We start from the raw sequence: 16,923 nt of genomic DNA on the forward strand, positions 1-16,923 counted from the left end.
CATGGCAGGGGCAGCCACAGGGGAGTCGGGAGGCCATCCAGGCGTGGTGGGGGGGTCCGCAGAGGAGTCGGGTCATGTTGCCCCCCCCACATGAGGACACTTGGAGTGACACCCCTTTCTACTCGGGGGGGTTCCACTCCCCCATCTGGCTGCTTCTGCTGCAATCGTACTCTGCTTTGTTATTGTTAGGTGAGAAGTCATGTCCGACCCATCGTGACCCCATGGACAATGATCCTCCAGGCCTTCCTGTCCTCTACCATTCCCCGGAGTCCATTTAAGTTTGCACCGACTGCTTCAGTGACTCCATCCAGCCACCTCATTCTCTGTCGTCCCCTTCTTCTTTTGCCCTCAATCGCTCCCAGCATTAGGCTCTTCTCCAGGGAGTCCTTCCTTCTCATGAGGTGGCCAAAGTAGTTGAGTTTCATCTTCAGGATCTGGCCTTCTAAGGAGCAGTCAGGGCTGATCTCCTCTAGGACTGACCGGTTTGTTCACCTTGCAGTCCACGGGACTCGCAAGAGTCTTCTCCAGCACCAGAGTTCAAGAGCCTCAATTCTCTGACGCTCGGCCTAGAGCCCCGCAAATCTTTAAATTGCCTCTGGTGCTACGGGCCCCGTGAATCCTTAAACCGCTTCCTCTGCACTAGGCACAGCACACTGTTTTAAGAGACAGATTACTCTTATTGTTGAAAACCAAAGAGTCAGTGGCACTCGGTCTCTACGACAACCAGCTTCTTTAATGTCAAACATGCCAGGAGCGTGCATGATATCATGAGGAGTCCAGTCGCTTGCGTCCTCTTTCTTTAAAACATTGCAAAATTAGTGGGATTATTTTTTTTAGATGTCGCTTACTGAAAGTGATAATACTCCACTTCTCTTACAAGTAGAACTAGGCATTCTATGCATAGACCTGGGCCTATTCTGCACACAACAGATCATGCACTTTCAATGCACTTTAGAAGCGGATTTTCCTGTTCTGCACAGGAAAATCCAGCTGCCAAAGCACATTGGAAGTGCATTATCCTATGGACAGAATGGGAATGGGCAGAATGGGAATGGTTGAAGAAGAGCTGGTTTTTATACTCTGCTTTTCACGACCTAAAGAAGTCTCAAAGCAGCTCATAATCACCTTCCCACGTCTTGTGAGGTAGGTGAAGCTGGGAGAGTTCTGACAGAATTACTTTGTGAGAACAGCTCTAACAGGAGCGCCACTGGCCCAGATGCTACGTTCTAGGCACACAGTGAGCTTAGCTCTCTTTTAGTGTGTATGTGTGTGTGATTGTGTGCGTGTGATTGTGTGTGTGTGTGTACAGTGTGGGTGAGGTTTAAAAGGCCAATCAGGTCCTTGGACACTCTAATTCAGTGGTTCTCAACTTGGTGGTCAGGACCCCTTTAGGGGGTCAAACGACCCTTTCACAGGGGTCGCAGCAGGGTGAGCAGCTTGGCCCGGGAAGGGGGGTTTGCCATCCACACAACAGTCTTGCGGGGTAGATTGAGATAGAGCATTCATCTGCCTGGAGCAGCAGAAAAGAGCGAGATGGGTATGATGGGACAAGAGGCAGAACTGAACTGAGAAACCCCAGGAGAAAAACAATCGATATACAATCGTGAACAATGGATCTTCACGCCATTGGTCAGTTTTGGTTTAATTCCTGTGAAAGACCACTTGCATAACTTTATGGTTGGGGGGTCACCACAACATGAGGAACAATACAGTGATAAGTATCGATATATATCTATTTGCCCTTAGATGATTCCTCTTCCTCAATCTATTTTTCCATTTCCAATCTTGCACATTTTGGGGCTTCAGCTGTTGTATTACAAAAATAGTTCAATGAACCTGCCCATGCGCCTTGCACCCTTGCTGATTAAAAAGGGGTCCAATGAAAAGCCACTCTTTATTCTTGAAATAATTGAGCAGCAGCCTGCTGTCACAACGACTGCTTAAAACAGGTTCAACTGCAAGCTCTACCTGTTGAGGGACGGCTGGACGGATGCGGCCCCAGATTCTTTGGCTAGATCTCCAGAGGCCATAACAGGATGACTCTGAAAGAGTGCCCTATCTGGCCCTGGGAGACCTAGCCATAGTGATCTGTGTTTTATGTCAGCATGGCCCTGATCCATAGATTTAAGTATCTGCCGATTGGGTCACACTTGACTATTAGAAATAAGACTGTCCAAAGGTTGTTTGGAGTAGCTCACAAATAACAAATACAGATTCAATAAATGCAAACAGTCTAAGTTAACACACCTGTGCTAAGCCAAGCAGGACAGAAAACTCATTCCAGAAAGTCACATGTGAACTAACCAAGCCAACGAATAAAACCACGGGCAAAATAAATCAAGTAAATCATGATCCAGCTGTTCAGGATGCCTTCAGCTGACGCTAGAGACTCCTGAAGTCAATGCCATGACAGAAGAAGGCCCTGCTTCCTGTAAAAACCAATCTTGTTTCCGCCTCGGACAGAAGCAAGGCCGGAAACAATGAACTGACCAAAAGCAATATATGCTCAAGTTGCCAACCTCCAGCTGCAGCCTGGAGATGGCTCAGAATTACAACTGGTCGCCAGCGGCAGAGGTCAATTGCCTTGGAGAAAACGGCTGCTTTGGAGCGTGGCCTCTATAGCAGAGGTAGTAAACCTGTGGTCCTCCAGATGTTCATGGACTACAATTCCCATGAGCCCCTGCCAGCGAATGCTGGCAGGGGCTCATGGGGATTGTAGTCCATGAACATCTGGAGGACCACGAGTTGACTACCCCTGTTCTATAGCATTATAACCTTGCTGAGGTTCCTTCACATCCCAAACTCCACACTTCCTGGGTTTCTTCATACGAGTTTGCTTAAGGCCATTAAAGGACAAAAACACCCCCCTGAATTTGTCCCAGCAGTCAAATTGCCACAAAACCTGATCATAACACTTATGTCTATTACCCTCTCTTGCTAGAGAGGAGGAGGAGGCTTTTAGAATGACATCCCTCCCCTTCTGAAACCCTGCCCTCTTCATGATCCAACTGCAGAAATCAGGAATTTTCCAGCCTGGAGCTGGCACCCCTGGTCCTGGGGTTGGAAAAGACTACTGGGGGGGGGAGGGGAGGCAGATACAGGGAAGATCCACGACTGTAGATCGAGAGATTGCTCTAGTCAACCTGTGGTCCTCCAGATGTTCCTGGACTACAATTCCCATGAGCCCTGCCAGCATTTGCTGGCAGGTGCTCAGGGGAATTGTAGTCCATGAACATCTGGAGGACCACAGGTTGACTACCCCTGCTCTATACAACCCAAAGTGTTGTTTCCAAGAGACACTTGTCAAGCCTTGTTCACAGGTTATACAGAACACACGTACAATCTGTATACAACACACATGCAGCAAATGCGCATGCATTCTCCCTGTACATGCATGCATCCGTTTGTAAAAATTGTAAATTCAATAATAATAATAATAATAATAATAAAAAAAGACGTAAAAAAGAGCTGTTCACTTCACAAGTTAAATGAAGGACCATTACCTGGATAAATGTGAGGTTGGTATCATTCATACAGCTGTACACACATTAACTGTAATATGAGAATTACTCAACACACAGACAACAATCAAGTGTCTGCTGTAGGTGGACTGTATATGCATTAACTGTAACTTGTGAACAGGGCCAATGGTGCGTCCACTTGATTTTTCTTTATATGTACATTGAGTAAGTCTCGCGTTACATGCTGAACACGTGATGCAAGCACTGGCTTCCAGTTTCCATTGTAAAGCAAGAGCACAGGTGCTGTTTATTACAAACCAATGAAGCCATGTAAGTGCAGGATGTACTATCATATGTGAACAGGCCTATAAAGGCTTCTTCCATATTCCACAATAGTCTCAGCTCTGGAATGTTTTGCAACCTTGATGCATGTATCCTGAACCCAAGCCAGTTTCATTTCTTTGCTCTGATATAGGGCCAAACATGAAGCTAGAGTTCCGTTACTAGAACCTCAAGTGTTTTAGGGTTACCTAGTCTCCTCGGCCACGAGCCAGACCCAGGTTGAGAAACGCCTGGAAATTTGGGGATGGATCCTGGGGAGAATAGGGACCTGAGGGGGGTAAAATGCTATAGAGTCCACCCTCTAAATATATGTTTTCTCTGTAGGAATTATTTTCTACAGATTGGAGAGAAACTGTAATCCCAGGGGATGCCCTGGTCCCAGTTATTTCTAAATTTGGTTCTAAAATAGAATGCCAGCAGAGGGGGAAGGGCTGACATGGTTTCAGTGCTGGGCCTTGGGTAAGGTGACCAGATTGTCCCACTTTTGGAGGGACATATTGGACTTATGTTGAATTTAAAAAATATATATTACAATTCTATTTTTGCGTTCTATGCATTCTATGAAACTTTTTGTTGCTCCATATAGACCAAATTTTTAATCAAGAACCCCCCTGGTCAATGGTGTCCCATTTTACCAATGTTAAAATCTGGTCACCTTAGTCTTGGGGCTTAACTCTCCCCCTTCCATCTATTTTTCTGACCCACAATGGTTCCCCCAGTAAGGTTAGCCCCAGCGGGAGTAAAGATGGGTACTATACTGTTTCTCCTTCCTTGCTGGGGTTTAAAGCAGCTAAGGGGAAGGGGGGTTCTCAACAGAGGACATGGTATGTGGGGGAATTATTCCCCCACCCCCTTTCTGGAGTGTCACAGCCCTAATCTATATATGTCCCACAGCATCTGCAGCAGCTTTTAAAACTCAAATAATGTCAGAGAAATTCAATAGCACGTGAATGCCCTAATCATTTTAAATCCAAGAATATTGGCTTATCTTGGTGGCCGGTAAGCTCACTTAATTGTGCTAGTTTTTCTTTAAATAAAAGGGAAGAAATTAAGGCTTAAGGGGCACAGGCTGCTGAGACAGAGCTTCTCTGAGTGACTCCCCTTGAAACAGTTCCAAAAGGAAAAGTTCCTGGAATTGCATGATCCCTGGGGTTTTGCCTACGAGCAGCCTACATGTCTAAGTTACCCGTTCAAGGAATCAGAAGTTAAGAGGTCCTTGTGTGGAAAGAAACCTTTCTCTTTACACCTGGCTGAGACATCAGTAGCAACTTTAGTCCCAAATGACTGCTGAACTCTTTAAAGCAAAGACACAAGGTTACCTTGGAGATGATTAATCGTTCCCCGCGCTCCAGTCCGCCTTTCAAAGTAAATCCCCATGGAGCTCCTCCTTGGAGAAAAGCCTTCACATAAATGTACCTTCCTTTAGAGGCTACGTTGGCGCCTGGGGAAGAGACGGTGCCTCTGCAAAGATTGTCCAGCATCCTCAGGATTTTCTCAAGCCAAAAGAGTCACTGAAAGGGCCTGGGGACCTGCGAGCCAAAGGTTAAAATCCCCCATAACCACGATAAATTGTCTTGACGCTTGCGGTACCAGAAGCTGCTAAGATTGCCAAGGCAGCGGGTTTTCCTTCTGACTCGAAGTCCAGAACTCCGGGCTCAGCACTCTTCGAAGCGGCATTTCGGCACAGCATTTCAATATTCAGAATATTTTTGGAAAAAAATTGAGGTGCGGTTTCAGGGGATTGAATCTCTCCTTGCCCGAAGCCTCCCAAAAGCCAGATCACTTGTTCCTTACTTCAACGACTTCATCTTCACCATCATATTTTGGCTGTGAACTTTTCCAACCTGTGGCTATTTCATGTAACACAGGACAAAAACAGAGAGGAGGAGGAGGGAGGGGAGGGAAAAAAAGAAGATTTTAAGTACTATAGGTAGCAAACTACACAAATGCAGCACCAGCACTTCGTTTTTGATTGATTATCAGCCCTTTCTCCCCTTCTGCGAGCAGTTTACCATTACAATGGGCATTTTTTCCTCAGTTCATTGCGTCCGAAGAATGAGCGCTGTCTTCCCCCTTTCTCTCTCTTCCCCCCCCCCCTTCCTCTTTTCTGCTAACTTCACAATTTTCTGACTTGTCAAAAGTGGCAGGGAGAAGAGAGTCAAGCTCAGCCCTTTAAAAAACAACAACACACAACCACCCTCATTCTCTTGGGCTGGAGACTTGAAATAGTTTCCCAGTTGAGCTTATGAAAAGGAGGAAAGCAGCTCGCCAGGAGAACAGGAAAAGCAGGTGAAATTAATCCCCCGAAAAAATGTTAAGAAGATAGCTTAACGCTTTTCCCACCGCCCTGGCTGAGTCGTCAGGCTTGTGGCTGCTGAAGGAGAGAAGGAGAGGGAGAAAATTGGGACAAGGGTGGCCCATTTTGGCACATGGACCAAAGAGCTACGTGGTGCTGTTATAACTGAGGCAGGAGTATGTATAAGGCTCCCAGAGGCCATGTTACAATGTGATGGAAGTTCTGCCTTCAGCGGGGAAAACATTAAAATATTTCACGTTCTGACAGCACTTACTTTGAAACACTTTAACATACCTATTACAATTAAGTACTGTATATTGCTAATACTATGTGTGATGTGGTTTTTGTGAGAGCTTCCCTCATTGTGGTTCCCACAAACATAAGTTTGTTTATTCATTACACTTATATAACGCCCTCCCCTGAGGTTCTTTCAAGATGCTTTCTAGATACTCCAGAAAGGAAGCTGAGGGCTCAGATCAGGAGCTAATAACATTTAGGAGAAAATGCTCGTGTCCTGAAGGACAGGCGGTTAGGACTGTCAGCTCCAGGTTGGAAAGTTCTTGGAGATCTGGGCTGGGGATGAATGGTTAGGTTAGGGGAGAGGAGAGGAGAGGAGAGGAGAGGAGAGACTTGAGCAGGATATAACGCTCTAGAGGCCACCCTGCAAGGCAGCGATTTTCTCCAGGGGAACTGATTTCTAGAAGAAGAAAAAGAAGAGTTGGTTCTTAAACCCCGCTTTTCTCTACCTGAAGGAGTCTGAAAGTGGCTTACATTCACCTTCCAGTTTGGTGTAGTGGTTAGGAGTGTGGACTTCTAATCTGGCATGCCGGGTTCGATTCTGCGCTCCCCCACATGCAGCCAGCTGGGTGACCTTGGGCTCACCACAGCACTGATAAAACTGTTCTGACCGAGCAGTGATATCAGGGCTCTCTCAGCCTCACCCACCCCACAGGGTGTCTGTTGTGGGGAGAGGAATGGGAAGGCGACTGTAAGCCGCTTTGAGCCTCCTTCGGGTAGGGAAAAGCGGCATATAAGAACCAACTCTTCTTCTTTTCCTCTTCCCATAACAGACACCCTGTGAGGGAGGGGAGGCTGAGAAAGGCCTTGATATTACGAAGAAGACTTTGTTCTTATAAGCCGCTTTTCTCTACCCGAAGGAGTCTCAAAGTGGTTTACATTCGCCTTCCTTTTCCTCTTCCCACAACAGACCCCCTGTGAGGGAGGGGAGGCTGAGAGAGCCTTGATATTACTGAAGAAGAGTTGGTTCTTTTATACCCATGAGATTAAAAGCGACACATTTTTACAAAGTTTTATTCTGAGTATACGCTTTATGTGCATGCACATTTCTTCAGATAAATTGGAGCAAGAAGTAATGCGCATGCTTCACGAAAGCTTATACCCAGGATGAAACTAAATTGGTTTTAAGGGTTTCACTGGACTTAAATACAGCTTGAGGACTGTTTGGGGAACATTCAAGCATCAAGGTGGTGTAGTGAAGAGTGGTGGACTGCAGCCAGCTGGGTGACCTTGGTCTCCTCACAGTTCTCTTAGGTCTGTTCTCTCAGAGCAGTTCTCTCAGAGCTCTCTCAGCCTCACCTTCCTCACAGGGTGTTTGTTGTGGGGACAGGAAAGATTTTTGTAAGCCGCTTCGGGACTCCTTCACTTAGTGAAAAGCGGGGTATAAAAAATAAGCTATAACTAACTTGCAACTAAGTTAATTGGTGCTGTCCCTTTAAAGACTCAAACGGAGGCAGCCAAGGAAGCCTGTGAAAGAGGGCGGTGTGCATAGCTCAGGCGTTTAGATCAGTCGCAAGCCATTTGCGCATGCTCAAATAAACTGGCTGAAGTCTCTGAGGAGAGGGCCATTAAGGGCAAAAGAGGTTATAAAAGTCTCTACGGGCAGCCATTTTGCGCTCAGTCTGCTCTGGGGCTAGAGGGTGAGGGTTGGTTGCTTGAGTGTGTGGGTCACCTGCAGTCTGAAGCATCAGGGAATTGTACTCTGAATAGACTCGAGGGAAAAACCACGTTTGGCTAGTCAAGGAAATTTTCTTCTGCAGATTTATTTTCCTGTAGGCAAAGTTCTCTAGGGAGCGTTCTGTGTTGACCTGTTCTATGGTACTGGGTTGAGATTCCTATTATTGCATTCTGTTTACAAAAGTTGTAGGAATATAGTTGGTTATATTTTTTATTTTAGAAAAGAGCAATATAAGAAGGAGGGACTGCTTAGCAAACGATATGGTTATGCACTATTAACCATAGGAAAGGAAGGAATTTCCTCTCCCAACCCCTTAATTATAATTCAAAAAGCATTCTTTACAAAATACGATATTTCTTCAGGCATTTAAAATTTCAAAATTACATTTCTAATTTCATATCTATTGTATACAGCCATACTATTAATTCCATCACTACAATGTTCTGTTTTACATGTTCAGTTCTACATATTTGCCAAACCTAATTAACAGTTTTTTAAGAACTCATCTCACAATGGAAAATGAGTCTTTTTGTTAAAATCTATTTGTCTTATACCTTTATATTCAAAAGTTGGTCTTTCTATTTCTGCAATATAATACATTTATTTATATTTATTATGTGTGTGTTGCAATAATCTTAATGTTAAAACTTTCATTTTAGGTTTATTACTTGATTGCATGTTAAATACTCAAATCCCAAATTTCAGAATGGATTCATTTCAGAAATATTAATTTGATCTTTATAGTCAGCAGCTTTGTTTTCCCATTCTCCGTCTGATTTCCATTTTGCTGCATAAATTAGTCTAGCTGCTGTCCGTGGACAGAACTGCTAATGCATTCAGTCAATCCTGGGACACTTATTACTAGAGACAGTTCTTAATTTTCAATTTGCTTTGTTGAAGTGAGCAACTTGGCATGCATGGATATAGGGGGGCGGGATGCTGCATTACTCCAAATGCATAGAGGTGATCTTGAATGGGATGCCTCTCCTTGTCTTTTCTTGGGAGCTGTCCTCTTTCTCATCCTTGTTCTCTCACTTAACGTGGCCTTCCATGGAGACACAAATATCTGCAGGTCTCTCCTGTAGTTAGTCACTAAAAAGATACAGAAGGTAAGATATAAGAAGAAAAACATATCTGCTACAAGTTTATATCGTTAATAAAATAATAAAAATACCGTATTAATATCCTGTGTGTATTTATTTATTTATATGTATACCACTGCATTCCATTTGGACTCGCGGTGGTTCATAATAAAACGATAAAAACCATTATAACCCCAATAAAACCCGTTGAAAATTAACATTATACCGTGAACAATAAAAAAGATGGCGATACAGAGTTCTAAACCCCCCCCCCCACACACACACACCCTCCAGTGTGTCCAGCTGTAGAGGGCCGAGAGCTCTTTCTCGTTGGGAGCAACGATCCAGATTTACCAATGCAAGCAGCCATTTGGACTTAAATTGATCAGAGAGGAGTAGGGCCAACAGCCCATCAGTAGCCCTGTGTGCTTTGAGCCAAAGATAGATTGAGGCCAAGGCAATTCTGGCCTTCATCCTTATCGATCCAGTTTCTAGCCTATGAGATGGAAATAAACTTTGGTGAATGGCTCTAAGAAATTTCGATTGGACCCTTTCTAGTGGCGGAAAACACGATGGAGAAGGGCTTAGCAGGGTTCCGTACAGCATCTGTGAGATTGTCTTAGCATGGGCCTCTTGTGGTGCAGGATGGTAAGGCAGCCGACATGCTGTCTGAAGCTGTGACCATGAGGCTGGGAGTGCAATCCTCAGCCTTCCATCCTTCTGAGGTTGGTAAAATGAGTATCCAGCTTGCTGGGGGTTAAAACGGTAATGGCTGGGGAAGGCACTGGCAAACCACCCCGTATTGAATCTGCCAAGAAAACGCTAGAGGGCGTCACCCCAAGGGTCAGACATGACTCGGTGCTTGCACAGGGGATACCCTTACCTTTACATTTCATACAATAGAACTTCAGTATACCCTGGGCAGATATTTCACCCGGACTTGAGACATGGGTGGCATTTAGGGCTGGGGGGACCGCTCTAAACTAGAACCAGAAGATTGGAAGGTTATCCCTAAGGCACCTAAAAGACCCCAACTGCTCCAATATTTTCCCAGTTACAGACCAAACTGCTTTTCGGACATGGGCCAAAGGCCATATCCTTGTTGATTGTTAATGCCTTTACAATGTCCCACCAGCCTAACCAACTTCTGAGTGCTATTGGGGTTCCTGACAGTAGCACAATATCTTCTGTGTAAAGTTAGGCCGGGATGCTCAAGAAGGCTAGTTAGGGAGAATGGCAATCAACAGGATCAATTAGATTGTTAGTATAATAGATAAAGAGCGTTGGGGCCAATAGACAGCCCTGTCTGATACCTTTGCTTGTTTCAATAGAAAACATGAATCACTGAAGGAGCAATTGGTTGTATCCCAGTCTGGACTCCTCGTTGGAGTGTTGGGAGGGCCCTGAGATTCGGGAGACCCAGACAGTCTTGGAGGTGCCACTGGACTCAGACTTCTTAGTGTCATGAAGAAAGCCCAGCATGAAGGCAGATAGTTTTTGAAAAAAAACAAAGCTTCTCTTTATTTTCTCCTGGACTCTTTCAGGGAGCTCTTTGAAGAAGCTGCTCTGCAATTTTGTGTTCTGCCCGTTGACATTATTTCCTCCAGATCGGATTGCCAACTCCGGGTTGGGAAATACCTGGAGTCTTTGAGGGTCAAGCTGGAAGTGGGTGGCATTTAGGGCTGGGGGGACCTCAGTAGAGTAGAATGCTATGGAGTCCACCTGTCAAGGCAGTCCTTTTCTGTAGGCAAACTGATTTCTCGAATCTGGAAGTGAGCTATAATCTCACTAGCATCCCTACTTGCCTCATAAGCAGCAGTGTTGTGTGGGTGGGTCACTGCAGGCACCCTTTGCCCCTTGACCCCTGCGCAAAGCCAGCCCGAGCAGCAGAGAAGCTTCTACAATCCGGCAGCCTGGAGAAGTATCCAGTTCCCTTGCAATGGCAGAGATGCTTGGACAAAAGCATGCTGCTGGAGAAACCGGACACCCCAAAGCAGCACTGATTGGTTACCAGGCACGCAGGCAGCCGCTACCAGAGGTGGAGTCTGTTGCCTAAGTGACAGCATCAGCCCGGCAGGAGGGGGTTACAGCCTGCTGGTTCTCAACTGCCCTGCACCTCAGGAGGAGTCCTTGGCTTGCAACAGTTGCCTGTGCCGTGTGCAAAGGAAAGAGGGAAGCATGAACAGCAGGGCACCCGTCCGAGCAACCAAACCCATCCTTGCTAGACAAGTTGAGGTCAGCGCATGGGCCACTACACTGCAGCAACTGGCCTACCCAGCACATAAAGCTTTGCACATAATGCAAAGCACAGGTGCATCTCAGAGGTAGGTGCAAGTCGATCCAGGGTATTGGATGTTTTTCTTTTGTTTGTTACTGGGAAATTTCCTCATTCTTTGTTCAAGCTTTTTTTTTGCATGGCCCAGCCTGGTTGGTTCTCTGAAGGGGGGTGTTCTGCCTCTTGCCTATCCCTCCACAAAAGAAAGTTAACACCACCACTGCAAGCTATTGGTTAACTAGGCAATCCTAAACGGAGTTAAGTCTCTCTAAATCCTTGGAAGCCAATAGCATAGAAAGGTTTAACTCGGTTTAGCATTGCACTGTAAAATCACAGTGCTGTCGGCCCAAAGACTGTACATCAACAAGAGCACCTGTATTCAGTTAAAGGAAAATTAAGCAGAGGTCTTTTGGCACCTGAAAGGCTTAAGAAATTTTAACAGGAGCTAACAGACACCTGTTTTAAATGACAAAGGTAACTCTTGTTTCTTTCATGATGACTTTCTCAAACCACTTTCATTCTCTTAAATGTCAGCAAGCTGTACTTTGGGGGGAATTACATCCACTTTTTAATTTTTTGCGTCTTCTTTAAAAATGCGAAAAATACATCCATGTATTTAAATTATTTTTGCATCATTTAATGTGTCATTTGAATGCTTCTGCTTTGTTTCAGTTCTGGTTTTATAATTTTAGTTATTTTTATAATTGCATGGATTGGACCATCCCTCTCGGCCCAGCCATCTTGGGGCAGTGTGCATCGAATAAAATTAATGTAATTAAAAGCAGCTCAATAAATTCTCTAAAAATCGTAATTCCATGCTTCCTATCTCACCCACATTGCTCCCCCCCTTAGTTGCCAGAACTAGATGATACAGAAGGGGAGGGGTCTTGGATGTTCCTGGCAGCCCAGCCTCAACCCAAATTACTGGTGGAAAAGCTCCATTTTACAGGCTCTATGGAACTGAGTTAGCTCTGATAGGCCCCATGTCTCCTCCAGGAGCTCATTCCACCAGGTAGGGGCCAGGACTGAAAAGATCCTGTTCCTGGTCGAGGCTGGCTGCAGCTCTCATGGGCTGGAGACCACCAGCTTGTTGGAACCGGCAGAACTGGGGGGGGGGCATACTCTGAGAGGTGGTCCCTCAGGTACGCCAGGCCCAGACCACAAATAACTTTAAACTCCCCACCCCCCAATTATATGGTTACTTGTTATATCAGGGTGAAAAAGTCCAGACTGTGAAACAAAAATAATGATGATATGGAAAGTTCAAACAATCTTAAATGTGGGTTTTTAACCCCATAGCTTCAAAATTTAATATGATGAATATAATCTCACAATTCAATATGATGAATGAATTGACTTCTGGTAAAGCCTGTAACAAGCTAAGGATACGAAAGCCAGACCTTGAAGAAAGAAGACAGGAGGAGAATAGACGCTTTCGAATTATGGTGTTGGAGACGAATGCTGCGAATACCTTGGACAGCCCAAGTTACCAACAAGACGGTTTTAGAGAGGAGCAAACCAACTATGTCATTAGAAGGGAAGATATTACGGCTGATGCTCACTTACTTAGAACACATCATCCGATCAAACTTGCTAGAAAAATCATTAATGCTCGGCATGGTCAGCGGCAAAAGGAAACGTGGTCGCCAAAGGATCCGCTGGCTCGACACGACCAAAGCCGACACAGGAAGCAGTCAGAGACAGGGACACATGGCGAAATCTTTCCTATAGAATCACCGAGAATTGGACACGACTGAACAGATAACATCATCAAAGCATGTATCCTAAACACTTCAGCGGCATAGAATGGATATGCTTCATAGATACAGGTGCTTAAATAAAAGACCACACATCCATAATGTCAAAATATACCCTGTGAGAAAAACAGATGAGTCATCAAATGAGATCATACTTACCCATAAACAAAAGACCACAAACTCTCTCAAGTATATAGCTTCCACAGCCTCCAGTCTATTATTCTAAAATACAAAAGAATTTTGCTCAATATTTCGAATAATTTAAAAAAAACCCTTTAACAAACTATTGTATATTCTTGGGGGGAGCTGGCAAACCCATACCCACCAGATAACAAAGTCGATTTAAAAAGCTGATAACAAAGTCACTCTCCCTCCCACTGTTGGTGCTTGCTGGGTACTGGCTGGTTGGACCCATTTCTCTAAATCAGGGGTAGTCAAACTGCGGCCCTCCAGATGTCCATGGACTACAATTCCCAGGAGCCCCTGCCAGCATTCGCTGGCAGGGGCTCCTGGGAATTGTAGTCCATGGACATCTGGAGGGCTGCAGTTTGACTACCTCTGCTCTAAATAATAACTTTAAAAAATTAAAGTGAACGTAGCATGGCTTAAACCAACATAGGATTGCTAACAGGTTGGAAAATTCCTGGAGGTTTGGGGAGATGAACCTGATGCGTTACTCCCCAAAGCATCCCACTTCTCCAGGGGGAATTGATCTCTGTAGTTAGCGATAACTAGCCAGGCCTCACCTGGGGGCTGTTGGCAAGCCCGAGGTGAATTGGGCCTGGCTGGCGGCCTGTGGGGTTGCCAGGCTCCCAAATCTCCAGCCCTTTCCCAACCCACAGTTGGCAACCCCAGAATCTTGGCAATCCGCAGGCCCTGGGCCTAAGGGAACCCTTGCAGTATGACCTCCAGCCAGCAGGGGCTGCTGTGGCCCTTGGGGCCTCCTGCCCAGAGGTTCAGCTCTACTTCCTTTTCCTTTCCAGGTGAACCGGGGCAAGGGCAGGAAGAGGACCGCCCATATCAGGTGGGGCAGGCCTTGCGTGTGTCGAAAGCGGCCATTTCCATGTAGGCCTCGGCCTAGCCACGCCCCCCCCCCGCTTCTACCTCCCAGGCCCAACTGATGAACAGGCCAGGGTCTCCTGCCCTAGGGATGCCAGCCTCCAGGCGGGACCTGGAGATCCCCTGGAGTTATAGCTCATCTCCAGACTACAGGGATCAGTTCCCCTGGAGAAAAGGGACGCTTTGGGGGGGGGGGGGTGGACCCTGCAGTATTGGACCCCACTGAGTTCCCTGGCCTGCCTGCATCTTTTAAGTCTCCAGGAGATTCCCCAGCCTGGAGCTGGCAACCCTGCCCCCCAGCCTCCCTGTTGCCACGTTATCCAGTTTCCCTGGAGCCTTTAGGATCGTGGTCTCTCTTAAATTTTATGCTGGAGCATTATTATAGGCCTGCCTGGTAGCCAAGTGACTGCTATGATCATAAAGCTTCACTTATTTTTATTTATTTATCTAGCAGGCTGGTATTGCTACCCCCCGTGAGCCAATTGAGAAGAATGGGTTATAAAAATACAATTATTATTATTATTATATTTCACTCCACACAGACCTGGTTAGTATTGTTCAGGAGTACTGAGATGTTACATACTAGGTGGTGTTATTTACCTCCGCACTACCCGTTTCCACTCACTAAACTGCTTAATTTGTTTATTTAAACATTGATATCCCACCTTTCCTTGGGGCTGAAAGTGGCTTACGAATAACCATTAAAACATCCCCATTAAAACATCCCCGGCTAAAACCAAAATTAAAATAGCAAGCCCTGATCCCTCCTCTCCTGCTGCCCTTAAAGGAGATCGGCTGTTCAAACCCCCATTAGTGCAGGATTCAACTTTGAAATCACAGCACCTATCTACTTCGCTGGAAATCTGTAAAAAAAAAAAACCCAAACCCCACAAAACAGAACCACACACTAAACCTCTATCCTCTCCAGATGGTTCTGAGAGGGAAGTGCGGTGAGTCGTTGCCTCCTAACCAGCCTGGTTCTCACAAATGAGATGAGTTAACCATCTTTCATTATTGACATCCATCTTATATTAATGCCAAGGAGATGAGTTGGTCAACCTTTATCTGAGCTGTACCATGAGGCAGGGAGCTCATAGTGAATACAGTTCCATACTCAAAAATGTTGTCCCTAGAGAGAACTTGCCTTTTCCATGACTTGTTTCCTGTGGGTAATAAACGTTTTTGCATGGATGTCACCTGAGCCATATGTCACATATGGTCCTTTGGTGGGGGTGCAGCTGTCGGGATTAAGCCAGGAGGTTGTGGGTTTGACAGCTGTGTTTTCATTAAATCGCAGGGAAAAATCAGGGAGAGTACAGTCGAAAAGAAAAGCCAATGTACGAATTGTGTGCTCTGGATTAAGCAGCTCTCATACTTCTCAAATATATTCAGAAAGGTATGCTGGAAATTTATATACATCTTGGAAATAATTTGGAATGAAAGCCTGGTCATGTTTTTTTTTCCTCCCTTGTGTTATGTATTCTGTGAGTTTTGCGCAGTATGTTGCCTTGGAATATTTTGATTTATGCTAAAATAGTATGAACATCCATCCCGATAGGCCATCTCAGCTGGTCTAGCACATCAGCACCATCCATGAGCCCTTCTTCCCGAGAAATGGAAACTCACAACTCAGGTCTTCTGCCTCTCATTGTCTCTGTACTTTTTTTGCTGATTTCAAGGTGCAATGGGCCATGTCCTTCAGGGTCCATTCTCAAAATCTCCAGGTGTTTCCTAACCCAGAGCTGGCAACCTCTAGGGCAGGGGTAATCAAACTGTGGCCCTCCAGATGTCCATGGACTACAATTCCCAGAAGCCCCTGCCAGCAAATGCTGGCAGGGGCTTCTGGGAATTGTAGTCCATGGACATCTGGAGGGCCGCAGTTTGATTACCCCTGCTCTAGGGACTGTAGCAGTGTAATCCTAAACAATTACACTGTTTAGGATTGTGCAATACTAAACACAATTAGTTTTGTGTTTAGTACACACAATGAAGGAGCAATCCTAAACAGTATTGTTTAGTATTGCACAATGAAGGAGCAATCCTAAACAGACCTGCTCAGAAGAAAGTCCCATGTTATTCAGCTAGGTGTACCTCCTAGGAAAGTATCTACTGGAAGAGTCTGTAAGTAGCAGTCCAGAGGAAATAAGTTTCAAAAGTCATTTCCAGGTAGAAGTTGCAGATTTTACTAGTTTTTATTCATAGGCCATGGCTCTCGGGTTTCAGTCTTATTACAAAAAAAAAAGGATTATTTGGAACGAGAAGGGCAACTTGGATGGTAGAGGGGTTGGAATCCATGCCTTATGAGGAGAGGTTGAGAGAATGGGTATGTGTAGCTTGGAGAAGAGGAGGGCAAGGTGATGCCTGTGTTTAACTGTGAAATTGGGGTCACTATAAGTAGGCAGATGTGAGTTCCTGCCTTCAGCAGGGGTTGGACTAGATGACCCTGGAGATTCCATCCAACTCTGTGATTCTATGAACTATTTAAAAGGTAGAGGTCTTGAAAAGGGGAGGGGAGGGGGGGTCAACTTGTTCACTGAGGCTTTAGAGACAAAGATTAATTTTATTTGATTATTTATTTATTTGGATTTTTAAGAGCAATGGGTTCAAATTCTGGGAATTTAAATATTAGAAAGCTTAAATAGTAGAAAGCATTAGCTGATGGTGATGGCTGTTCGT

The 16,923-nt window shown here is 45.3% G+C and overlaps 2 protein-coding genes across 4 annotated transcripts in view; one reads left to right on the top strand and one right to left on the bottom strand.

The window, feature by feature from the left end:
- The window catches only part of SHROOM3 (shroom family member 3), a 174,853-nt gene extending 168,831 nt beyond the window's left edge, over positions 1-6,022 (bottom strand). The window contains exons 1-2 of the mRNA XM_077301117.1: positions 5,816-6,022; positions 5,123-5,653 (exon numbers count right to left, since the gene is read on the bottom strand). Of these exons, the coding sequence (XP_077157232.1) occupies positions 5,123-5,284 (162 nt within the window). The 5' untranslated portion in view covers positions 5,285-5,653; positions 5,816-6,022. The remainder of the gene's footprint in view (positions 1-5,122; positions 5,654-5,815) is intronic.
- A 5,249-nt stretch (positions 6,023-11,271) lies between these two features.
- CCDC158 (coiled-coil domain containing 158) overlaps positions 11,272-16,923 on the top strand; it is a 36,303-nt gene continuing 30,651 nt past the window's right edge. For 2 of the 3 annotated variants that reach the window (XM_077301122.1, XM_077301123.1), the window contains exons 1-2: positions 11,272-11,480; positions 15,545-15,643. The gene's annotated coding sequence lies outside the window, so the exon portion shown is untranslated. The remainder of the gene's footprint in view (positions 11,481-15,544; positions 15,644-16,923) is intronic. The other variant, XM_077301124.1, reaches the window with a different exon arrangement.

This window comes from Paroedura picta, chromosome 10, assembly GCF_049243985.1.
Source record: "Paroedura picta isolate Pp20150507F chromosome 10, Ppicta_v3.0, whole genome shotgun sequence".
Taxonomy (NCBI): Eukaryota; Metazoa; Chordata; class Lepidosauria; order Squamata; family Gekkonidae; genus Paroedura; species Paroedura picta.